Raw genomic sequence first — 25,916 nt, forward strand, 5'->3', positions numbered from 1 at the left:
CTTTTTCTTAATTCCTTGTCTGTTAGGGCACAGTTAGGGCAAGGGGAATGGCTCCAGCGGAGTACGTTTTGGTCTGTGTGAGAGATGTGGGAATTCTGGAAGACCTACAGCTTCCTGGATAACCACATCCACACCAGATGCACCGAGCTGCGGCTCCTCAGAAAATGTATTGAGGAACTGGAGCTGCAGCTCGGTGACCTTCAGCTCATCTGGGAGACTAAGGAAGTGGTACATAGGAGCTACAGGGAGGTAGTCACCCGTAGGTTGCAGGAAGCAGGTAACTGGGTGGCTGTCAGGAGAAGGAAGGGAAATGGGGAGGCCATACAGAGAACCCAGCAGCTGATCCTCTCAATAACAAGTATACCACTTTGGATACTGTAGAAGGGGACAACCTACCGAGGGACCCACAGTGACCGGGTCCCTGGCACTGAGTCTGGTGCTGTGGCTCAGAACAGGAGAGGTGAAGAGGACTGCAGTAGTAATGATTTCATAGTTATACTTTATACTTTATTGTCACCAAACAATTGGTACTAGAATGTACAATCATTACAGTGATATTTGATTCTGCGCTTCACACTCCCTGGATTACAAATATTAAATATAATAAATATTAAAAATAGTTAAAATGAGTAAATATTAAAATATTAAAAATTTAAATCATAAATAGAAAGTAGAAAAATGGGAAGTAAGGCAGCGAAAAAAACAGAGAGGCAGGTCCGGATATTTGGAGGGTACGGCCTGGATCCGGGTCAGGATCCGTTCAGCAGTCTTATCACAGTTGGAAAGAAGCTGTTCCCAAATCTGGCCGTACGAGTCTTCAAGCTTCTGAGCCTTCTCCTGGAGGGAAGAGGGACAAAACGTCTGTTGGCTGGGTGGGTCGTGTCCTTGATTATCCTGGCAGCACTGCTCCGACAGCGTGCGGTGTAAAGTGAGTCCACGGACGGAAGATTGGTTTGTGTGATGTGCTGCTCATGTTGGAGAAATAGAGAAAAGTTTCTGTGGATGCGATAAAGATGCCCAGATGGAACGTTGCCTCCCAGGTGCCAGGGCCAGGATACTTCAGATGAAGTCCACAGCTTTCTAAAGGGAGAGGGTGAGCAGCCAGAAGTCTTGATGCATATTGGCACCAATGATATGGTAGGAAAGGCAAGGAGGTCCTGAAAAGGGAATTTAGAGAGCTAGGTAGAAAGCTGAGAAGCAGGACATCCCAGGTAGTGATTTCTGGATTGCTGCCTGTGCCATTCACCATTGCGGGTAGAAGTAGTATGATTTGGCAGACTAATGAGTGTCTGAGGGGATAGGCAGGAAAGGTGAAGAAAGGGGAAAGTACAAGGGGATAGGGGAAAGTACAATGGGTAGTTGAAGGAGGTGGAACCATGAGGGAGGTGATAGGCAGCCTATCTCCCTCCCTGCTTCCCCTCCCCCACCCCTTTATCTTTCCCCTTACTGGTTTTTCACCTGGAACCTACCAGCCTTCTCCTTCCCACCCCCCTCCCCACCTTCTTTATAGGGCCTCTGCCCCTTCCCTCTTCAGTCCTGACGAAGGGTTCCGGCCCGAAACGTTGACTGTTCTTGTCCACGGATGCTGCCCGACCTGCTGAGTTCCTCCAGCGTGTTGTGAGTGTTGCTTTGACCCCAGCATCTGCAGAGTATTTTGTCTCCTACTCACTTCCACAGATGCTGCCTGACCTGCTGAGTTCCTCCAGTATTTTGCGCCTACGCTCTGGTTTTCCAGCATCTGCAGACTTTCTTGTTAAATTGCATATTTTTGTGAAATGCCTACCAAATGCAAGAGATATTTTACAACGCAACAGCGCTGAAGTTTATGCACGAATACAATGAGCTCTGGGTTTTGGGCTTAAGACAAAGCCTGGCTATGTTTGTTAATAGATAGCGAAACGTTGGTCAGAAAGTTAAATAACCTGTAACAGTAAGCAAGTGCCAAGCTGATGAGCAACTGCAGTTATAAACACCTATAAAACCTGCTCACGTCTGGCACCAGACACACCAATACTTGCTCACTTGAGTTGATCATGTGAAATAAAACTAAGATTGGGCAATTTTATGTAATTTTCTGTGCAACTGCTGCATCAAGATAAAGATAAACAAAGACAACTTACAAATAGCATTGAGACCAGTAGCTCAGAGACTTGATATGAACATAGAACAGTACAGCACAGTACAGGCCCTTCGGCCCACAATGTTGTGCCAACCCTCAAACCCTGCCTCCCATATAACCCCCCACCTTAAATTCCTCCATATACCTGTCTAGTAGTCTCTTAAATTTCACTAGTGTATCTGCCTCCATCACTGACTCAGGCAGTGCATTCCATGTACCAACCACTCTCTGAGTAAAAAACCTTCCTCTAATATCCCCCTTGAACTTCCCACCCCTTACCTTAAAGCCATGTCCTCTTGTACTGAGCAGTGGTGCCCTGGGGAAGAGGCACTGGCTGTCCACTGCATCTATTCCTCTTAATATCTTGTATACCTTTATCATGTCTCCTCTCATCCTCCTCCTCTCCAAAGAGTAAAGCCCTAGCTCCCTTAATCTCTGATCATAATGCATACTCTCTAAACCAGGCAGCATCCTGGTAAATTTCCTCTGTACCTTTTCCAATGCTTCCACATCCTTCCTATCGTGAGGCGACCAGAACTGGACACAGTACTCCAAGTGTAGCCTAACATCAAGACTGATCTAATGTACTGCTGGTCAACCTCCCTCTTCCACTCACCAAAACAGGCTCATTCAAAACCTCTTGGTGGCCCCAGTCCTAATTTACACAAAGGCCCGTTTGCCCCATAAGACTTGTACTCACTAACACGAGGAGTCCCTACTAAGCAACATCTTGCAAGATGGCACTGCTGAAAAAATAGCCATGCTTTGCGGGCATTTTACAAAACTTGTTCATATATTTCTTCTCAACTACTCTCAGTGCAATCCGCAGCCTGTAATTTCCCTTTAGTCAACTTACTTTTGAACCATCTCAATGAACTAGCGATTTCTTGATCTTCTGAATGGCTCAACAGATTTAACTCCCAAGAATGCATATAAAGCACAGTTACGCAGGGGAAGGTATAACACCATGGCCATGAGAGGGACGAAGGGAGGACTTCAAGCAGGCTTCAGTTATATCAGTGCCAAAAAGAGCATGGTAACCTGTGTCAATGACTGTCATCCAGTCACATATATATGCACTGTCATGAAGTGCTCCGAGAGGTTCGTGATGAAACATATTAAGTCCCGCCTGAGAAGCAACTTGGGTCCACTCCAGTTTGCCTACAGTCACAACACGTCAACAGCAGGTGCCGTGTTATTGGCTCTTCACTCTAACCTGGAACATCTGGACAGTGAAGATACATACATCAGGAAGCTCTTCATTGACTACAGCACTGCACTCAATACTACCGTTCCCTCAAAACTAATCAATAAGCTTCAAGACCTAGGCCTCAATATCTCCTTGTACAATTGGATCTTCGATTTTCTCACTTGCAAACCCTAGTCAGTTCGGATTGGCAACATCTCTTCCACACTTTTCCAGCAGTAGAGGTGCACCAAAGGCAGTATGCTTAGCCCCCTGGTCTACTCACTGTATAATGATGACTGTGAGCCTAAGCACAGCTTCAATGCCACATTTAAATTTACTGACAACACCACAGTCACTGACAAATCAAAAGTGGTGACAAATCAGCATATAGGAGCGAAACTGAAAATCTGGCTGAGTGGTACCACAATAACAAACTCTCTCTTATTGTCAGCAAGACCAGGGAGCCGATCATCGACTACAGGAGGAGGACACCAGAGGTCCATGATCCAATTTTCATTGGAGGAACCAGAGGTGGAGAGGGTCAGCAACTTTAAATTCCTCAGTGTTATCATTTCAGGGGACCTGTCATAGATCAAGCATAAAAGTGCCATTATGAAGAAAGCAAGGTAGAGCCTCCACTTCCTAGAAGTTTTCAAAGATTTTGCATGACATCTAAAACTTTGACAAACTTCTATAGATGTGCGTTGGAGAATATAATGGCTGGTTGCTTCACAGCCTGGCATGGAAACGCCAATGCTCTTGAACTGAAAAACATACAAAATGTAGCGGATACAGCCCAGCCCATCACAGGTAGAGCTCTCCCACCACTGGGTATATCTACATGGAGCACTGTTGTAGGAAAGCAGCGGCCATCATCAAGAACATCCACTGTCCAGGCCACACTGCCATCAGGAAGGAGGGTCAGGAGCCTCAGGACTCGCACCACTAGTTCAGGAACAGTTATTACCCTTCAACCATCAGGTTCTTGAACCAAAGGGGTTAACTTCACTCGCCCCATCATTGAATTGTTCCCACAACTTGTGGACTCATTTTCAAGGATTCTTCATCTCATATTCTCAATATTTGTCACCTAGTTATTTATTTATTTTTTCGGATCAAGCTGGTAAACCCTAAGGTAAGGGCATAGCCAAGTATGCTTATTTGTCAATTGCTAGGAACTTTCATACTATTCTCATGGTGTTTAGTATTGTGGCTTTCTGAAGATTTAAATAGTGTAGTGCCTTTGGGATGATACCTGTTGTAAATGTTACTATCGGGACAATGTGTAGCCTGTTCATATTCCAAAGTCTTTCAATTTCCTCTTTTAATTCAGCATATTTCTGCTATTATTCACTTACTAATTTCTGTACATTGTATGTGTTTGGAATAGCTATAGCTACTAAATAAGCTGTTCTTGCTTGTTTATCCTGTATTATTATATCTGGACAGTTATTATGGATTGTCCTACCAGTAATATAATTTGTGGTATTCTGACTCTAAAACTGGATCAGGCTTGTATTTATAATAAAGTATGATTTCTTTTCTATTTGTATTATTATTATTATTTCTTTTGTTTTCTTTTTGTATTTGCACAGTTTGTTGTTTTTTGCATATTGATTGTTCATCCATCCTGTTGGGTGAGTGTATTGTTTCTTGTACTAATATACCGCGAATGCCTGCAAGAAGAAGAATCTTGGGGTTGATGCACACCCATGACACAATCTTAGTAGCTTTTAAAGAATCAGTTAGAATTAGATGTGTTTGGCATGGACCCTGCAAGAAAATGAATCTCAGCATTGTATATGTTGATATATACATACTTTGATGATAAATTGCCTTTGAAATCAATGCTTTCAGATGTATTTATGGTGCACTGCTACTTCGTTCTCATACAATCTAGGTATTTCAAAATTCAAACTATTTTATGGAATTTCTGCACCAGTATTTCACTCGAACTTTCAGTTATCTGACCTAGTATCACGTGATCTTATTATGATGTATTTATTTATTGCGAGTTCTGCCACCCAGTAATTTAATCCTAGCCTAATCACAGGACAATTTACAATGACTAATTAACGTACCAACTGGTATTTCTTTGGACTGGGGGAGGACCCGGAGGAAACCCACCCAGAACGTACAAACTCCTTACAGGTAATGGCAGGAATTGAATCCGGGTTGCCTGTACTGTCAAATTTTGTGCTAACAGCTACGGTAACGTGCAGCCCATTATCATTGAAGGAGTATCTACTGGTATAGTTAACCCTATACCCTATCCCTGATGCAGGAAAATATGAAATTGTCCTAGTACTTCACTTACTAAAGGTTCATATGCAGCCACAGCAAGTAATTGGTAAGCTAGTGGAATGCTAACATTAATTACCTGTAGAATTTTATACAGGGTTATGCCTCAGTGATAGTGAGATCATATCCAGACTACTGTGTAGCATTGGTCTCCCCATTTAAGGAAGGTTGTTAATGTGCTGGAAGACATGAAGAGGTTGATTAGACTAAAACTTTGAAGGATGATTCATGATGGGGTGAAGAAGGAGAAGATGTTTCTTCTTCTGAACAAGGGATCACTGGCTGTAAGTAAGGGGTTCTCCATTTAAAGCAAATGTTCCTGACCTTTCTTAATGCTATGGACCTCTACCACTAACCAAGGACTCCATGGATCCTAGGTTGGGAACTCCAGATTTAAAAGCTGTTGGAATTTTTTTTTTTTGGCTTTTCTCTTTGAAAGTTGTGAGTATTTGGAACTCTTCTCAATAGGAAACAGTGAAACAAATTATGAATATTTTAAGGCATTGTTACTTAATATTTCGTCTGAAATGTTGATGGAATTGCAGAATTGAACTTATAATTAGATCAATCATAACGTTAACAAACGGGAAAAAGACTGGGGGTGCCGACTGTGTCCGTTTCATATTCACAAAGACACAATAAAATAGCATTTAGAAGTATGGTAGTAGAAAATGATAGAATGCTGTCAAGAAATCAACACCATGAACTGATGACAAAGACATCGAATATACCAATTCAGATTATATCAAATGGCCACAATAAAGCAATTTATCGCCAAAAAAGCCCACGGCTGGGTTAATGCCTAAAACACGTCAATGACTATCAGAGTCCAGAAAGTTTTGTTGTCGGAAGGGGGAAAAAAGTTCCCACTTAAATACAGCGTTTCTCCACAAGAGTTCATAGTACGCATTTGCTTTCTGAAAATGCATTACGGCTGATATGCTGGTCTCCCTTCACTCAGAACTGAGGGGGCAATTAAAAATCATCTTAAATCGTGGTGTTTTCTACCTTAGCATGACACTGGTCTCATTCAATCTATTTTATACCTTACATTTTTCCTTCTCTGCGACAATCCGTTTACCACACCTTTCAAGAATATACAATTGCATTTTGCATGCCTTCAGGAAATAAACGACACATGAAGATTTAAAAATCACCATGTCGTCACCAAATAGTAGTTTGGTAAAAGAAACTGGTTACATATCTACGATTGCGAAAGTAAAATGTATACATCTTCCTTCTCTGCAACAAATAAAACATTAGTACTTTACCTGGGAAAGAAATGCCCCTTTAAGGGTCGAGCGCCAGAGTTTTGCACAGGATTTTGGAGTTCTGCAAGATTTAGTTGACAGGATGAACAACTGCTCGAGTGCCAACATGTAAACGATATCTGCATCCGGATCCGGGTGACAATTTCTGTCCCTCCCTCACCAAACACAAAACTTTTCAACTATTCCCACAAAACAAACATAGGAATTTTGAAAATGTCGGCACAATAAATAAAACTTCTAACTTACATTTCGAGCCAGGGCTGTCAATTGCATTCGCCCTCAAATTCTGATCATCCTTCACAACTTTACCTTTTAACTGTTACAATAATTCCTGTTCAGAAAGAGATAATTTTCAGGAGGGGCGGTTCATTTCTAGTAGGAAGACGCAGAGAAACAGGTTCTGATAGAGTCCGCATGCTGACACTTGTGTTAACTTCCTCATTCCTTATTTTGAGCTGTTTAATGTGCTTTGTTTTTTAAAAAAGGTTACAGCTGGCGACCACAGAGGCGGGACAGGGTAACGGGAGATCGGTCTATGGTGCTGTTTTCAGAGAGTACACGGGTTCCAGGATAAGACTGCAGAAATCGCAGAGCAGTTCTCTACCTGTTCCTCAGGTAGAGATTGATCGCATTCCCGGCCACACTCAGTCTGCCACGTATTATCAAAAAACTGCTGATCGCAAAACGCCCTACCTAAAGTGATTAACAACATGAGCGGCTATCCCCGCCAACACTTAACCATTAGCGGAATCTAATTCCGAAGTTGCACGTCACATTTAACCTTGATCTGCTCGCGACACTGAGGCAACCAATCCTTTGGGGCAAGTTTCCTCAACATCAGACGCATTGACTATTAAAACAAATCAATTGTTGGTGAAGTTTAGAATGCAAATTGAGTGGAAACTGAGGTCAATTGCGAGGGGAGTAGTTGCAAATCGAAATTGACATTCCAGTCAAACCATGTACACCTTAGTAAGATGCAATTCATGCATATGGTGAAGCGGAGATACGTCTCTTCCGAAGGTGGAAGGCGCTCCGTCCCTCCGTCCCCTGCAGGTGACCTCTCAGCACGGTGTAACCCCCGCTGAGCATCCCCCCACCAACCCCATCGGGGTCACGTGAAGCCATGGGAGGAGGGAGTGGATGGTTGTATGAGCAGCTGGAGCCCGGTTAGGTGTCCACTGACACCAGTCAATCTCTGAAAAGTATTCATATCGGCATACACACCACCGATGATCTCACCTGGACTGTAAACACTGGCTTTGCGGCAAAAAAAAAGCACAACAGTGTCTCTTCCACCTCAGGCGACTGAAGAAGTTCGGCATGGGCCCCTAAATCCACAATACCTTCTACAGAGGCACTACTGGGAGCATATCGACAGGCAGTATCACAGCCTGGTAACTGAACTGCACCAATCTTGATCGCTGGGCAATGCAGAGAGCGGTACAGACTGGGCGTCTGTGGATGTGTTCCCTTCATGAGGGCATTTGCAGCGGCAGATGCAGAAAGGTGGCCTGGAAGATCACCGGAGACACCAGTCACCCCAACCAGAAACTGTTTCAGCTGCTTCTGTTTGGCAAACGGCACCGCAGCATTAAAGCCAGGACCAGTGGGCTACGGGACAGCTTCTTTCTACAAGCAATCAGACTTTTAAAATTACATGTCTGTACATTGCAACGGAGTAATAACGCAAAGATTTTTACTCCTTCCTGCTGCGGGATGGATGTAAGATTTAAATAAATTCTAAATAATGGCTTGGGTCGTCCACCTTGTAAAGACACTGCCCAGAAGGCGGCAATGGCAAACCAATTCTGTAGGAAAATTTGCAAGAACAATCCTGGTCATGGATAATGATGACGAGTGAAGGAAAAGTACAACACGGGAATGCCTTCTTTCAGCCGCCAAATCCAGGTTGACCAACTGTCACACTTCCGACACTAATCCCATTTTCCCATCCCGTTCTGCTGCACTCTCCTGAACACCGCCGACAATTTATTTTTGCCAATTAACCGATCAACCCTTGGAGCTTTGGGAAGAGGAGGAAACGATGCAGGCAAAGGGAAAATATGCAAACTCAAAGCGCTGGAGGTCAGGATTGAAAATTGGCATTTGATACCTACTTTGGCCCCAATCCTAATAGGCACAACTCCATTTGGGTTAATCCCACGTACAAATATCTTTCTGTAACAGCCCGACCGCTTGTATTTTGCAATGCTACGCAGGAGCCACGTCGGGTTCTTGGAATTGACTCCTATCTGTTACCCTCCTACCTCAAGTACGATTCATGTGATCTCTTACCTCATAAGAAAAACAATTCTTGTTCAGTCTATCCGAATGGCACTGTGTATTTAAATGCCAATTGAGATTTTGTCAATCGAACGTCTATGTATATTAAGATTTCCAAAGCACAGGTCATTATTATGTGCCGTGTCGTATGACGTGGATGATCACAATTGGTCTTGGCAATTTTTTCTACCGAATTGCTTTGATATAGCCTTCTGAGTAGTGTATTTACAAGACGGGTGACCCCAGCCATTATCAATGCTCTTCAGAAATTGTCTATCTGGCACTGGTGGTGGCACAAACAGGAGATGCGATATGCACCAGCTGTTCGTACAACCTGCTCCCGTGGCTTCACATGATCCTGACCGTGGGGGAGGGGGGACGTTAAGCAGGTGCTACACGTTGTTGAAGGGTGACCTGCAGGCTAGTGGAGGGAAGGAACACCTTACACCTCCTTTGGTAGAGACTAATCTCCACCACACCACCCAAAAACACAGGTATAATTCATCTAGGCAAAAAAAAACATACCAACGAGTTGCAGACAAATGTTCTCCGTTGCAGAAGTCGAAAGACAAAGGAATAGATTCTTAGTCACCCTATCTTTCTGTCATTCTTATTAGTGTTCCTTGACCATTCCCACCAATCTGACTATTCTCGTATATTTATATTTTTGTTTCACTTGGGTGACTTTACACAGATGGCTCTCAAACCTTCTCAGGTTACTGGCTCCTTGCCTCCCAGACCACATGCCCAGCATCCCCTTTACCTTTCCAGCCATTACATAGAATTACAAAGAATTTTGATTGACAATGCATGGTGAGAGAAAAAATTCCTCATTGGAAAGGAATTTCTGTTAGAAATCTGTTAGAATTCAAGCAGGATAGACAAAGGAGAATTGGTGGAAGTTGTGCATTTGGATTTTCAGAAGGCCTTTGACAAGGTGCCACACGAGGCTGACTAACAAGAGTTCATGGTATTACAAGAAAGATACCAGCATGGACAGAGCACTGGCTGATTGGCAGGAAGCAAAGAGGGAGCCTTTTCTGATCGGCTGCTGGTGACGAGTGGTGTTCCACAGGTGTCAGGGCTGCTTCTTGACTTGGATTATGCAATTCATGACTTTGTGACCAATTTGCAGATGACCTGACTATAGGTGGAGGGGCAGGTAGTGTTGAGGAAACAGAGAGTCTGCAGAAAGACTTGGACAGATTAAGACACTGGGCAAAGTAGTGGCATATTGAAAAGTGTCAGGAAGTGTATGGTCATGCACTTTAGTAGAAGGAACAAAACTGTGGACTATATTCTAAATGGGGAGAAAATTCAAAAATCTGAGGTGCAAAGGGACTTGGGGAGTCCTTGTGCAGGATCCTCACAGGTTAAGTTGCAGGTTCAGTCTGTGGTGAGGAAGGCAAATGCAATGTTAGCATTCATTTTGAGAGGACTGGAATATAAAAGCAAGGATGTGATGTCGAAGCTTTATAAGGCACTGGTGAGGCCTCACCTGTAGTATTGTGAGTTTTTCACCCCTAATTTAAGAAACGATGCGCTGACGTTAGTGAGGGTTCAGAGAAGGTTTACAAGAATGATTTTGGGAATGAAACGCTTATCATATGAGGAGTGATTGATGGCTCTGGGCCTGTACTCGCTGGAATTCAGAAGAATGGAGAGGGTCTCATTTAAACCTATCAAATACTGAAGGGCCTTGATAGAGTGGAGGGGAAGAGAATGGGGCAATTCTAGGACCGGGGGCACAGCCTCAGAAAAGAGGGATGCCCATTTAAAATGGAGATGAGGAATTTCTTTAGCCAGAGGGTGTGGGATTCGTTGCCTCATGCAGCTGTGGAGACTAGGTCATTGGGTATATGTAAGGTAGAGGTTGATCTATTCTTGATTAGTCAGGGCATGAAAAGATAAAGGGAGAAGGCAGGGGAATGAAGTTGAGCGGGAAATGGATCAGCCATGATGAAATGGCAGAGAAGACTTGACGGGATGAAAGGCCTAATTAATTCTACTCCTGTCTTCTGGTCTAAAATAGGAACTGCAAGTTCAAAGCAGTGACAAATAATTGCAAAAATTATTCAACTCTATTTAAAGCTATAAGATTATTTCTTTAATTGCAGTAAAAATAATTTTCATCAATGAGTGTACAATAGTCATCCAACAATTCACTACTTCATTGTTTTTTTTACTTTTCAGTGAGACGGATGGGCTTGATGTAGTGATATCAGCTTCTCAACAATGGGCTGAGTGTCACTCAGGGAGTCCCAAATCTCCATGTTCAGTAATTCACAGTCTGATTTGAAAGCACTGAAACTGTGCTCCTATGATGTTGGAAAGGCAATAGAGAGCATCTTGACCTGTTTCCACAATACAGGACAGCATTTAGAGATTGCTTCCAGCAACCAAAAGCCTTGAAGCCATGGTTCAAACAATCATATCATCTCAAACTCATTTTGTAGCGCAATCAGTTCTTCCTCCATCGTTCTTGTTCATTCTTCATTACAAATGTTCAGGAATGAATTTATTACCCAATCTAGAATTTGGATCAAGAAAAGATCCTGAAATCTCTTACATGTCTTCATGCAACTCATCCCGGTGGGGACAGTATACTTGAAGATCATAAACTGGTACTCAGAGGCTTGGAAATAGGAAAAGATTTTGACAACCAATATTGAACTTAAATAGGGTTAACTTGGACAGAAATATGGAGACAACTGATTTGACTTTGGTAAGATTTACATAATTTTCTTGCAATTGAAGATTGGTTTCATTAAATGTTGCAAATAATTCTGACAAGTAAGCAATTGTAATGGGCTGGGTTGATCAAACCCAAATTATTCAACGGTCCAGGAGATCTGGTAATCAGCTTACAAGCATAACAAAGTTAACTTAAAGTTGAATTTATGATCATAAAAATATAAAGCACAAATAAACCACTCAAAATACTACGTAGTAGGTCACAAACATTTCAGAGCTTGGAATTTTTAGCCTCCACTTGATTGTCGCTGTTGATGGTGGAACTCCAAATTCTGACTCACTCACTCGCGAAACCAAACTGCGTCCGAGGCACCAATCACAATTCCCGCTCTAGGCAAAGTCCGAAAACCCCAGGGAAAGGTACCCCAATAAATACAAATTCCACAAGCATACAGAGGCAAACTCTGTTATCTTTTGTTCTCATGCCATTAAATCAGTCTGTTTTTTTTTCAATCAAACAACACATGTTCAGCATATCCTTATAAATAGACGCTTTAATTATTCACTCCTTGTACATCAATCCACCAATATTTTGGACTTAACAAAAGAATATTACATACAAGCCATACATCTGAATGCAAAAACAGAACTATCAAGCTAGTTTGACAGACATTAAGACAGAATCCATCAACCTAGCTCTCAAAGCCCCTCGTAAGCACAATATACTTCCCAGTGTCCCCACAGTGTAAAAACATGTCTATCATATGCTAATATGAGAAAAATGATAGTTTTAAGTTTTTATTTGTCTTTAAACCTAGCTTACACAGTACCTCTGTGCTATACAGCAGCTACAATATCAATGTGATCCTCAAGTTTGATGGTATTTTAGCAAGAGTTTAAATATCTGGTTCAAGTTGTGACAGCAAAAGCCAAAAGTTGCCAGTGTATGGCAGTGTAGCCACATACCTGAAAAACCGACATCTTTAAAAAAACATTTTTGCTTCTACATCATTCTGAATTTTGATAATTTCTTCTTGCAAGGTTACCCAGTGAAGAATTTCCAGATTGTTTAACTCCTTCTTCTGCAACTGCAGGTGTAAGCACGTGCTGCGATCAATAAAGGGGAATGTTGCAATGTCATAATAGCTTGGGCAAAACCCAAACACTCTTTATCACCCCTTTAGAATCTCCTACAGCCCTGGGGGGGTGCAATATCACCCACTTTGGGAACCACTACTTTATCACCCCTTTAGAATCTCCTACAGCCTGGGGGGGGGGGGGCAATACCATCCACTTTGGGAACCACTAGTCTCAAAGCCTCTGGTGACAGAGATCCCAAACACCCACAATTAATGCAGTGAAGGCTGAAGGCTGATTTTGAGTACACAAATCTCCCAACTATTGAGAGATGGGTTATTTGACATGCTAAGAGACAGTACCAATTTGATCTAAGAGCTTAGTCAGTGTTGTCTGGTTTTGATACATGCCCAAATAAGATAATCCCATTGTTTTACACTGCATCTCTTGAGCAGCCAGTGCTCTGTAGACACTGCTGCTTGTTTGCAAAGCTGTTCTTTTAACTTCAGACTGATTATTGCTCGCAAGTTACATTCAAAACTGAAAACTGGCTCCCATTTACGGCAAGAAGCTGAACAAAGAATATTATTGGTTGAAAGTTTAACTTACACAAAAACAACTCTTCAATTCCTGGAAGTGTCAGCTACTGTTAGAAAGCTGAGCTTGGCAAAAAGGCCATGCCCTGGCCCTGCACAGTAAATACCTATCACAATCTAAATTCACACAGCATCGATAATGATGCCACAATTATAAACAAAGACGTAGTATCACTTTTAATTTTTTTTATTTTGAAACTAAAACAAATGTCATTCAGATCTTCACTGTGATAAAAATGTCACAGATGTGAAGATGTATGAAAATAACACCGCATATTTTATACACAAATGTTATACACTAAATTTTTCTTCCACGCAGAATCCTTCAAGATATGACAGCATTTCCCGAATTCAAATGTTGTTATGCAGCATCATTGTTTATAAATTAACAACAAACAACTGATTTCTGAACATTTATTTATAACTATGTATTAAAGACTCCTTAAAGATGAAAATGTGATACTTCCAATTTCTCTAATACACCGCTTACAAAGTACTGTATATCTTTCAGTAACAGTTTAAAGCATTTTGTAGGATCTTGCTTTATTACATATCTAAACAATATTTGATGACATGTTGCAAAATATTGTATCTACATCTACTACTGATAAATCTATTCCCCAAAAACCCTTAATGTAAAAGATACTGAAGTGATGATAAGTTTTATGTGGGGTGAACAAAAGAGAGATTTATTGATTTCAACAAGCACACAGTTCTCTATCACAACTTGATTGTAAAGTAGTGAAATGAGCAAAGGAAGCATAATTGTTTTTCATACATAAACCGTGGCCAACAGAATTTGTAACAAATTTAGCTTTTACAATATACTACAAAATTGATCTCTCTAGTTAGTGCCTCTACATTAATAGAAAAGCAAGCTTACGTACAAAATTGACCAGTGTACTAAAAGAAACTAGAATAAAGTATCACTTGGCAAGTCCATCAGTGTATAAAAGGCTAGCAAATAACATAAAATCTATGCAACTCCTTTGTAAATGTGATGCAGTTTTACCTACGTTAGTATATAATCCATTTTGCTGCTCTGTATAGATATGCAGTTTCAATCCCTCACTGCCAACATTGTCTGGAAGTCAGCGTAGATTATTTTGTTGAAGCATTTATTTACATAAAGCTATGAATCTGAATTGTATGTCAGGTTCTCATTACATCAGAAATCCTCAACATAAACTTTTTTCAAAATGTAAGATGCCATCCCCTTTCTCCCAAAACAAAAAAAAAAGCTTCTGCAATTATATAGGGAGAAGAATACTTCCTCAAGCACATTACATTTCAATTAATTTTTGCTGTTGAATACGAACTTCAGGGCTCCCCCCCCCCCTTTCTTCTATGACACATCATCTAAAAGGTTAACATCTCATGCTAAAATATTGGGTGACGAAATGAAAACAAACAATGTGCACATGCAAAAATTCCAGAGCATTAAATACAACTTTACATTCTTGGAATGCATTTGTTTCAATTAAAGGAGCCATAAAGGTGAAAATTGAATGAAACCATATTTGTAATCACTAAAGATACAATACATTTAAAAAGAACCCAAGCCATTACAAGTACAGATCGCCACCAACTGTAAAGAATCATCATTTACACATTGGCCATAATCAAATGTTACCTGTGTTTATAGAAGATACTTAAATGAATTTAATAGCACAAAATAGCCTCTTAGCACTATAAAACACACATTTTGAATTACAGTTTGATAATAGTTTTCATGTACATCTCACACCTTCTAAGGAAAGTATTTTAAAAAGTGCACATTTTAATGTACATTGTACACCTTATCAACTCAGAGGTTTTTTGTTTAAATATCCCCAGAAACGGGAAAGTAAAAATAGCAATGCAGTTTCATTTATGAACTCCACTAAACACAGTTGAGCCCAGCAGCCACTGCAACTCTAGATCCTTCTTTAAAAGGGGCAAAAATAACTTGAAATGTTTTCTCAGTTAATTATTACGGCTGGCATGAATTTAAAGATTTACAGAATTGATTTAAAGCATTAGTGCTCATTTCAGTGCAAAGTGGAAGTTCATGAGCAATATGCTGCGTATAGGCAGCGCTTCAATGAGCTTTGAATAGTAGCCATGTGAAAAAAAATTGCAGCTGCCTCATTTCTACTGAGTGGCCCATCTTGAGAAAGCAAAGTATTGATCACTTAACTCGTTTCTAAACTTTAAACTGATGGCTGCTGAATGTACTCCCAATTATCGAAGTAGTCACATCTGCAAGACATCTTGTTATTTGGTCCAGTGTTCTACATCCAGTAAAAATAAATACATTTATAACCAACTTTTATACCCAAGGTTTTAAACTGGGGTCCATAAAGACTTAAGTGTGTCTGACAGAAAACAGGAGAATCCCCAAGATGAGCACATCACAGTCTACTTGGGACTAAGGACTTCTTAATTTTATATTTCATTTTTAACTTATTGCCTCATGAGTATGAGTATGTTACTTCTGTTGCTAGTAATAGAAGGAACCATTATCTACTCATGCACATCATTTATCTGTATAGTGGACATGGTTAAAGATGGGATGTTAATACTTGCATGGCAGCCCCCCAAATAGATTTCAAAATCAGAGTTTTGGAACTAAGGTGATGAGAGGGGACAGCTGAAACACAGATTTGCTTTTTTTTTCCTGAAATGTACCACTACGTATAAATGGCTCATAATATTACATCTACACAATGGCTTAGCCTCAACTAAACTGCACAAGGGCATAAGGAATTTGCATTTATGATGTCTCAGATGCCACTTTAAAAAGTTAATTTTAAGTGCAGTTAGTTACCCAGGTCAAGTCTGGTAAATTACAAAAAAAAGTTAGAAGCATATTTAAGAGTTTCTCTGGCCATCATTCCCAACTTACTTTAACACTGCACTCCTACTTAAAACTCTCACCAGTAAGTATTAGAATGTTATGAATGCCACAAAGATGATATAAATATAAAAATACGTTTAAATCTTTGGCTTAAGCACAATACAGAATGAAGTTTGCACTGATCAGCCAGATAGCCAAAAATCATACAAATCTCAAAAGGGTTTTAACCAGTGTTGTCCATCTCATTTCAAACCTTTCCACTAAACTATAGATCAATTTATTCCTTTGTAAACTTATGAAAGCATCTGGCATGTCATTTTATTGGAAGAGTTCAACCCTTTAAGTAACCGTATTTGGAGGTCACTGCAATTCTGAACAATGCTAAGCCAAAGCCTTAAAATAATTTTGCTTACAAGGAATGATTACTACCTGAAAATGAAAAAGGTGACAACTATATCTCCAATTGAGATGACAGTTTAGTAATTATAGGGAAGAAAGATTCTTAATCAACTGATTCAAAAGTAGAAGTGTTTTCAAGCTATAGAATCACAGTACACTGCAATGTACAAAATCACATTTACAGAAAGGGCAACAAAACCATTTGTGGGATGATGCACTTGTGTGGTGTACTTGCTGTATAATATACTTTTGAAAAATATTGTTATGCAGACAAGGTATTATATAATAAATGGGTAGGTACTGTATATAAATTAAAAGGTAAATTTTCAGCAAGGAAACACAAGGTGTTATATACTAAACATACAAAAATAGGGACATAAACTATATTTTAATAGGCAATCCAATATCATGGAGAACCAAAAGCTGCATCGCACAACCAGGGAAGTATGTGGCTTGAGGAACTAAATCCCCACATTCATTTATAAAATAAATAAAATTTAATATTTTAAACTCATGGAATAAATAGAATGTTCAACAGATAATTGTTGATTATCATTCTTCTCCCATTCAAATTTATGGGCTTCCTAATGTGAAAAAATGCATGTTAGATAAAATTTATGTCCCAATTCCTTTTAAGCATTCACCTACATATAAACATGAAAAAAAATGTTAAGCTTTGTTTACAATCTTAGTAAATCTGATTAGAAAAGTGCATAATTTCAAAAGAAAATCCAAAGAAACTAAGTTATTAGTTTGGTTTTACCCTAAGTGTAGAAGTGACTAATTAATTTTTTTCTTTTAAAAAGTGCCAAAATATTTTGGGGCATGTTACAAGGTGAGGCATAACAGCAGCATCAGTGTTAAACAACAGTTAAGCCCTGCTACAAAACAATAACCTGTGACATGCTGTGCACGGCTGAAAAATGCAAAGGGAACTTTTCTAAAATGTTGCACCGCAGCACAAATGGGTTTTGGTATTCAATGGGCCTTTTTCAAGGCTTCTATATGAACAAAAACTGCATTAGCTACTGTTTATACTGCACGCCATCCTATACAGAGCAGCACATAACACAAGAATTGTCAATCTGAAGTGCTAGCCCATGATTTTTTTAATACTAAAAACAAAGGTCAGGTTTTCCTGCTATCCAAAGGCCTGACTAGCTGTGGCATCTGGCGAAGATGTCATCTGACCTCTTCCCTCCTGTACACTGACTAACGGGAACTCTGAAAACTCTGCACTAGTCCCACGCACCCTCAGGTTTACTTGTCCATTGGAGGCACTGTATGGGGGAGTTATACCAGGCCTTGCATTCTGGTACTGAGATCTGAATGTCTGTTCAAACGTGCCTATTTGGTAAGCCTGGTGAACCGGCTGAGCTTCTACCTTCTTCTGAGAAGTCATTTGATCCAAGAACTCTTGTGCAGAGACAGAATTATGGTTTGCCTCTTCATTTGAAAAAGAGAAAGTGTGCTGCGACTCACCAACCATTAAGCCATAATGGGATTTTTCAGAAGAAGGTCGCAGTGGTGAATTCATGCTCGATCTAAAGCCACGCTGCATAGTCATTGAGGCCATGGAGGAAAACAATGGCTGATTGGTGAGGTTTGGAGTTTCAGTTGCAAAAGCAAGGCTCTGACTGGGTAAATATGCATCATTCTGGCTTGTTCTTTCCAAAGCTTGCTGGAGAAATTTTGAATATTCATGAAGCATACTGGCTTTGTCCGAAGAGGCTGATTGAGAACTTGCACCAACTCTCTCGGCTTGTGCAACCTCAGCCACATCTGAAGTGTTAATTGACATACTCGAGGCCACTTCTGTATCAGCAACACTAAAAGGCATTTCATGTTGTCCATTTGCCTTATGAGAATAATGCTCTAGCAGCGTCTGCAGTACCTCATCAGGAATCCCACTTTTATCATGACTGTTCTTTATTTCAACACTCAGTGACTGAGAATCCAACATCGACGCTGCGGCGCCTTCATCGATGACACTGGCTACAGCGGCTTGGGTCACAGATGGCTGAGATGCTATCTGGCCTACATTCATGGCATACTCTCTGCTGTTATTACTTGCTGCTTGCAGATACCGCTTCTTCTTCAGAAACTGCATTGCATCATCATAGTTGTTGCTGCTATGCATGGGTTTGCTGGGAACTTCCTGTAAGGAATCTACCTGGTCCATATCATGACTTCCTTCAGAATCCAGCAGTCCTTGTTTACCAATCAGTTCGTAAGTATATTTAGTAACTTTATTTTCTTCATAAGTTGATAAAGCTGGCATTGAGTGGCTGGGTTCCAACTGGACTTTCTGGCTCCTCTTACTGCTCACCTTCTTGATGACCAGTTTAGGTGGATGGACGTCCCTGGATGTACTTTCCAAAGGGTTGCCACTACTGGATGAATGTGGTATTTCAACAGAGTATTCAGTTACCATATATTCATCCTTCACTTTTGAGGCAATACTATAAAGCGATGGATAATCGCTGTCATTCTCATCTTTTTTCTGGTCAAGCTTTTCCAAGGGGTACTCTTTTTCAGAGAGGGGGCCAGTGGATCTTGATTTCTCCCCTGCTTTCTGCTTCTTCTTCCGTGGTATTGGATTATCTTTATGTAGCAGAGCAATGCTTTGATCATCCTCATTTCCACCCATATCGCTCATCTTCAAAGCACACTTGAGTTTTTTGTCTCTGTTTTCATGGCACATCCGTTTATGCTTTAATACGCGATCAGTTCTGGAGAAATACTGCAAAAATAATATTAGAACCAATATCATTAAAATTAATTATTCTCACAAGCCCCCCAAAGAAATGCACATTCTGTATAGTTTACCTTCAGCTTTAAATGCCATCAGTTACAAATTTTAAATTACCTATTTTATTTCTTCATTGAGATAACACGGAATAGGCCCTTCCAGCCACGCAACCCAGCAATCTCCCGATTTAATCCTAGTCTAGTCACAGAACAATTTACAATAACCAATTAACCAAACCAGGACACCTGGAGGAAATCCACGTTGGCACGGGGAGAACATACGATCTCCTTACAGACAGCAGCGAGAATAACATCTTTGTTTTGTTCAAATTACTTAAATCTGTTCTTGTTTTTCAGTCAATAAATTATTTTTCAAATTAATTAACTGCAAATAGAACATGTCAGCAGCCAACAATACACAGCTGTTATACTGAGCATTGCTGCATCCTTCTTATTTTTGATATTCCTGTTCCTATTCTATCAGTGAAAATTACATAGTTTTTCCAAAGTTACTTGTTAAGCATCCTGTTCATAATTTTAAAGCACCACGTATTAAAAGGAATATGACACTGGTGTATATTTATGGCGGAGGTTGATAGGTTCTTGATTAGTAACTGTGTCAGAGGTTACAAGAAGAAGGCAGGAGAATGGGGGTTGAGAAGGGGTAATAAAACAGTCATGATGGAATGGCAGAGCTGATACGATAGGCCAAATGGCCTAATTCTGCTACAGATTGGGTGGCAGGGTGGAGGTGTAAAGCACCCCTTCCCTCCGCTAATCTGCAAGTCACCCTTGGGCAATGTGTAGCACCTACTTAGCCCCACCATCAGGGGCACATGACACCATAGGAGCAGGTGGAAGATGGTCGTATGAGCAGCTGGTGCATTTCACAAGTCCTGGTTATGTAACCATAATCTCTGAAGAGTATTGACAATGGCTGGAGTTCACCTGTCTTGTAAAGACACTGCCCAGAAGATGGCAAAGGCAAACCACTTCTGTAGAGAAATCTGCCAAGAACAGTCATGATCATGGAAAGACCACGATTTTATTTATTTATTGGGATACAGTGCATAATAGGCCCTTCTGGAACAGCAAACTGCACCACCCAGCAATCCCAATTTAATCCTAGCCTGATCATGGGACAATTTACAATTATCAATTAGCCTACCAACCTGGTACGTCTTTGGACTGTGGGAGGAACCCATGCAGCCATGGGGAGAATGTACAAACTCCTTACAGGCAATGGTGGGAATTGAACCTGTAAACCATTGTGCTAACCGTACCGCCTCACATCATGATCACCCTCGTTACATGACGTGGTACATAATGGACAAACGAAAGAGTAAGTAAACCAGAGTAGTTAATCGAATGGTTAAAGCTGAGTGGTAAACAACAGTTTTTTAAAAAAATGTAAACACAGAAGTTCCATGGCTTACTTTACTTCTTTTCCTTTCAAATAAACAAGCCATTACACATTGCAGTAAAATAAGTAAAATGCAAAGTGATGTCATGAAATCCCCAAATTCATTGTTAGTGCCCGTCTGCTGTCATTATGTCCTTGTTTGTTACAAGGCAAAAGAATGATGAAAGATGGAAGTTCACTCAGGAGTTAATTCTTTCTGTCTCCAAACACATCTGCCTAACCTGCTGAAGGCCTCCACAAGAAAATGATAAAAACCACATCATCTCCTATTTTATAAGTGGGACAGTATAGACGTCATGTTGACGTCACACAAGACACTATTTAAACCACAGTCAAAACACTAGTTTAGGCACACTGCTTTAGTAAAGACACCAAGACAATGCACACGATGCAGAACAAAATTCAGGGAGATAAAAACAAAGAATAGAAAATATAATTGCTTGTTTAAAGTAAATTTATTATCAAAGTACATATATGTCTCCATATACAACCCTGAGATCCACTTTCTTGCGGGCATAGATCCATAATAGAATCAATCAGCTCAACCACATCAGCTTGAACGTTCAACCAAAAGACACGAACTGTACAAATACAAAAAGAGATAATAAACTAACAAATAAAGATAGATAGATGGATAGATAGAGAGCAAGAGATGAAAAGTCCTTGAAAGTGAGTCCATAGGCTGTAGGAACATTTCAATGATGAAGTGAAATCGAGTGAAGTTCTCCCCTCTGGTTCAAGAACCTGATAGTTGAGGGGTAATAACTACTGGTAGTGTGAGTCCTGAGGCTCAAAGGAAAAAAAAAGAGAAACTCCTTTCATTATCAATGAGAATAAAACAAAAACTCATAGGATGCACCCAGAGACACAATTTCACTGTCCAAACATCTATTTTGTAAGACAATCCCAAGAAGAATGGAGAGATATTAAGAAAATAGACTTTGTTAAGTGAAGATGTGAGGAGGTAGAAATGCATGCAAGTTATAACATGGACCCAACTTGCTAATGATAGCCTTTTACTCACCAAATGATGCAAATCTCAATAGATTTACACAATCTTACTACACCCCTCTATGCATTATAATCTTGAACACTGACAGCTGTGTATCGACTACCAACCACGGAAACAAATCTCCAGTTTAAAGTTGTTCACTTTCTTCTCCCCACTGTTTTCCTTTGCATATATATTTTTTATTGAATCAATAGTTCTTCATACTGTATTTGGGCATTAGAAACAATGTATCAAATAATTTCTCTGCTTTCATAATTTTAAATGTATTGCTTAGATAATAAAAGCATACATTCCTGTTTTGCCTTCTTTCATATTTGGGTAGGATTTATATTCTTTGAGAACCAGCAGGTGTGACAGGCAAACAGCCTTTTTGGGTTATAAAATTTCCTAATCAGTGCTTCCACACAACAGTGATAATTACTTGAAGTTAACTCTCACCTGGTGACAGTATTCACACTGATATGGTTTCTCTCCACTGTGAGTTCGTTTATGCCTCTCCATATGATATTTCTGTATAAATCTCATGTCACATTCATCACATTGAAAGGGTTTTTCACCTGAAAATGGCAGTATCAAAGGATTACACATGGGGACAATGCATTTAATTCAGTTTTATGTCAACTCCAATAAAACTCTAAAGACCACATTTAGAAAAGTAAATCAGCATTAATTTCAAAAATGCGTGCATTATTAAATTTATTCAATGAAACACACTTTGCCTCCAATGTTCTCAATTCCTCCACAACTATGGCCCAAATACCCAATAAAGTGTGCAACAAGAGCTTTGCAACAATAAGCTGGGTGGCTGACAATAAATAAGTGGGACTTTCTATTCCCATTGTATGGCACCAGCAATTAATTATTCACTTATTTAGAAATACAGCATGGAATAGGGCCTTCTGAACCTTTGAGTCTCGTCATTCAGCAACCCCCAACAACTCCCAATGTAACTCCAACCTATTCAGAGGACAATTTACAATGACCAATTAACCCACTAATAGGCACATCTTTGGAATGTGAGAGTAAACTCGAGCTTCCAGAGAAAATCCGCACATTACACAGGAAGGACATACAAACACCTTACAGAGGATGCTGGGATTGAACTCCAAAATAAGTCCATAAAATATAGGAGTACAATTAGGCCATTTAGCCCATCTAGTCTGCTCCACCATTCCATCACAGCTAATTCAATTTTCCTCTCAGCCCCGACCTCCTGCATCTCCCCGCCAATTCCTCCCCCCACCCCACCCCTCTATTCCTTCATGTACTGACTAATCAAGAATCAAACAACCTCTGGGAATACAGGCCCAGATTCATCAACAGCTCTTCACATGACAAGCCATTCAATCCTGAACCTCTTGAACTTCCTCCAGTGTCAGCACATCCTACAACATTACATCCTTCTTTTTATATTCTAGTCCTCTTGAAATGAACGCTAACATCACATTTGCTTTCCTCACCACAGACTCAACCTGCAAATTAACCTTTACAGAATTCTGCACAAGGACTCCCAAGTCCCTTTGCGTCTCAGTTTTTTTGTATTTTATCTCCATTTAGAAAATAGTCTACTCTTTATATTTTCTACCAAAGTGAAAGTACATAACCATACAATTCCCAACAATGTATTCCACCTATCTTCGTAACATCTGCAAACTTTGCAACAATGCCATCAATTCCATCATCTAAGTCATTAAAATATAACATAAAAAGAAGCAATGTCAACATAGACCCCTTGTGAAATACCACTAGTCACCAACAGCCAACCAGAAAGGGGTCGCTTTGTCAATCTTTGCCTCCACCCAATCAGCTACACTTTATCTATGCTAGTATATTTCCTGTAATACCATGGGCTTTTAACGTGTTAACCAGCCTCATGGGTGGCACCTCGTCAAAGGCCTTCTGAAAAGCCAGGTACACAGTATCAAACAATTCTCCTTTGTCTATCTTGCTTGATACTTCTTCAAAGAATTTCAACAGAAATGTCAGGCAAGATTTTCCCTTGAGGAAACCATGCTGACTACAGCCTATTTTATCATGTGCCTCAAAGGGACTGTCTTGTCTCCCTTTCTCTTCACTATTTACACCTCGGACTACAACTACTGGACAGAGTCTTGTCATCTTCAGAAGTTTTCGGATGACTCTGCCATAGTTGGATGCATCAGCAAAGGAGACAAGGCTGAGTACAGGGCTACGGTAGGAAACTTTGTCACATTGTGTGAGCAGAATTATCTGCAGCTTAATATGAAAAAGACTAGCTGGTGGTAGACCTGAGGTGAGCTAAGGTACCGGTGACCCCTGTTTCCATCCAGGGGGTCAGTGTGGACATGGTGGACGATTACAAATACCTGGGGATACGAATTGACAACAAACTGGACTGGTCAAAGAACACTGAGGCTGTCTACAAGAAGGGTCAGAGCCATCTATTTCCTGAGGAGACTGAGGTCCTTTAACATCTGCCGGACGATGCTGAGGATGTTCTACGGGTCTGTGGTGGCCAGTGCTATCATGTTTGCTGTTGTGTGCTGGGGCAGCAGGCTGAGGGTAGCAGACACCAACAGAATCAACAAACTCATTCATAAGGCCAGTGATGTTGTAGGGATGGAACTGGACTCTCTCACGGTGGTGTCTGAAAAGAGGATGCTGTCTAAGTTGCATGCCATCTTGGTCAATGTCTCCCATCCACTACATAATGTACTGGGTGGGCACAGGAGTACATTCAGCCGGAGACTCATTCCTCCGAGATGCAGCACAGAGCGTCATAGGAAGTCATTCCTGCCTGTGGCCATCAAATTTTACAACTCCTCCCTTGGAGGGTCAAACACCCTGAGTCAATAGGCTGGTCCTGGACTTAATTCATAATTTTCTGGCATAATTTACATATTACTATTTAACTATTTATGGTTCTATTACTATTTATTATTTATGGTGCAACTGTAACGAAAACCAATTTCCCCCGGGATCAATGTATGACTATGACTAAAGTAACCCATAACCACACCCTTTACAATTGACTCCAACATCTTCCCAAGCACTGAGGTCAGACTAACTGGCCTACAGTCTCCTTTCTTCTGCCTCTCTCCCTTCCTGAAGAGTGGAGTGACAATTGCAATTTTCTACTTTTATCAGTGATTCTTAAAAGATCATTACTAAAGCCTCCACAATCCTTTCAGCCATCTCTTTCAGAACCCTGGGGTGTACACCATCTACCTTGAGACCTTTCAGTTTCCCAACAACTTTCTTTCTCCCTGTAATGTCAACTTCACATATTTCTGCTCCCAGCACTCTTTGATTTCCACCATGCTGCAGTCCACAATGAAGACTGAAGCAAAATACCTATTCTGTTTGTCCACCATTTCATTATCTCCCATTACTACCAGCATCATTTTCCAGTGGTCCAATATCCACTCCTGCCTCTCTTTTACACTTTATGTATCTGAAGAAACTTTTGGTATCCCTTTTGATACTATTGGCTAGCTTATTTACATATTCCATCTTTTTTTCACACTGATCAACAGAGAAAGTCTCTTTCATGTTAAAGTGAAAACAGATCTCTACAAAGTGATCTAAATTAACTACAAATATAAAACACAAAATAATTGATTGCATAAATATTCACCCCCTTTAATATGACACACCAAATCATCAATTGGTTTAAGAAGTCATGTAATTAGTTAAACAGTAATCTGTTTTTGGACACCTGCATGCAGTCAGGGTGTTTCGATTGATTGTAGTAAAAATACACCTGTAAATGGAAGGTCCAACTGCTGGTGAGTCAGTATCCTGGCAAAAACAACACCAGGAAGATAAAAGAACACTCCAAGCAATTCCGCTAAAAGGTTATTGAAAAGCATAAGCCAGGAGATGGATACAAGAAAATTTCCAAGTCATTGAATACACTTTGGAGAACAGTTAAGTCAGTCATCAAGAAATGGAAAGAATATGTCACAGTTGTAAATCTG

The 25,916-nt window shown here is 40.3% G+C and overlaps 2 protein-coding genes across 5 annotated transcripts in view; both read right to left on the minus strand.

The window, feature by feature from the left end:
* Window positions 1-7,429, minus strand: part of slc12a8 (solute carrier family 12 member 8) — a 148,818-nt gene extending 141,389 nt beyond the window's left edge. The window contains exon 1 of one of the 3 annotated variants that reach the window (XM_063050152.1): window positions 7,190-7,429. The gene's annotated coding sequence lies outside the window, so the exon portion shown is untranslated. Of the gene's footprint in view, window positions 1-6,880; window positions 7,093-7,126 lie in introns of those variants that run through there. The other 2 variants (XM_063050151.1, XM_063050150.1) reach the window with 2 other exon arrangements.
* Window positions 7,430-11,451: 4,022 nt separating this feature from the next.
* znf148 (zinc finger protein 148) overlaps window positions 11,452-25,916 on the minus strand; it is a 67,687-nt gene continuing 53,222 nt past the window's right edge. For both annotated transcript variants that reach the window (XM_063052422.1, XM_063052421.1), the window contains exons 7-8: window positions 22,396-22,514; window positions 11,452-19,514 (exon numbers count right to left, since the gene is read on the minus strand). In XM_063052422.1, coding sequence (XP_062908492.1) covers window positions 17,913-19,514; window positions 22,396-22,514 — 1,721 coding nt within the window. In that variant the 3' untranslated portion in view covers window positions 11,452-17,912. The remainder of the gene's footprint in view (window positions 19,515-22,395; window positions 22,515-25,916) is intronic.

Source organism: Mobula hypostoma, chromosome 6 (assembly GCF_963921235.1).
Source record: "Mobula hypostoma chromosome 6, sMobHyp1.1, whole genome shotgun sequence".
In the NCBI taxonomy this organism is placed as follows: domain Eukaryota; kingdom Metazoa; phylum Chordata; class Chondrichthyes; order Myliobatiformes; family Myliobatidae; genus Mobula; species Mobula hypostoma.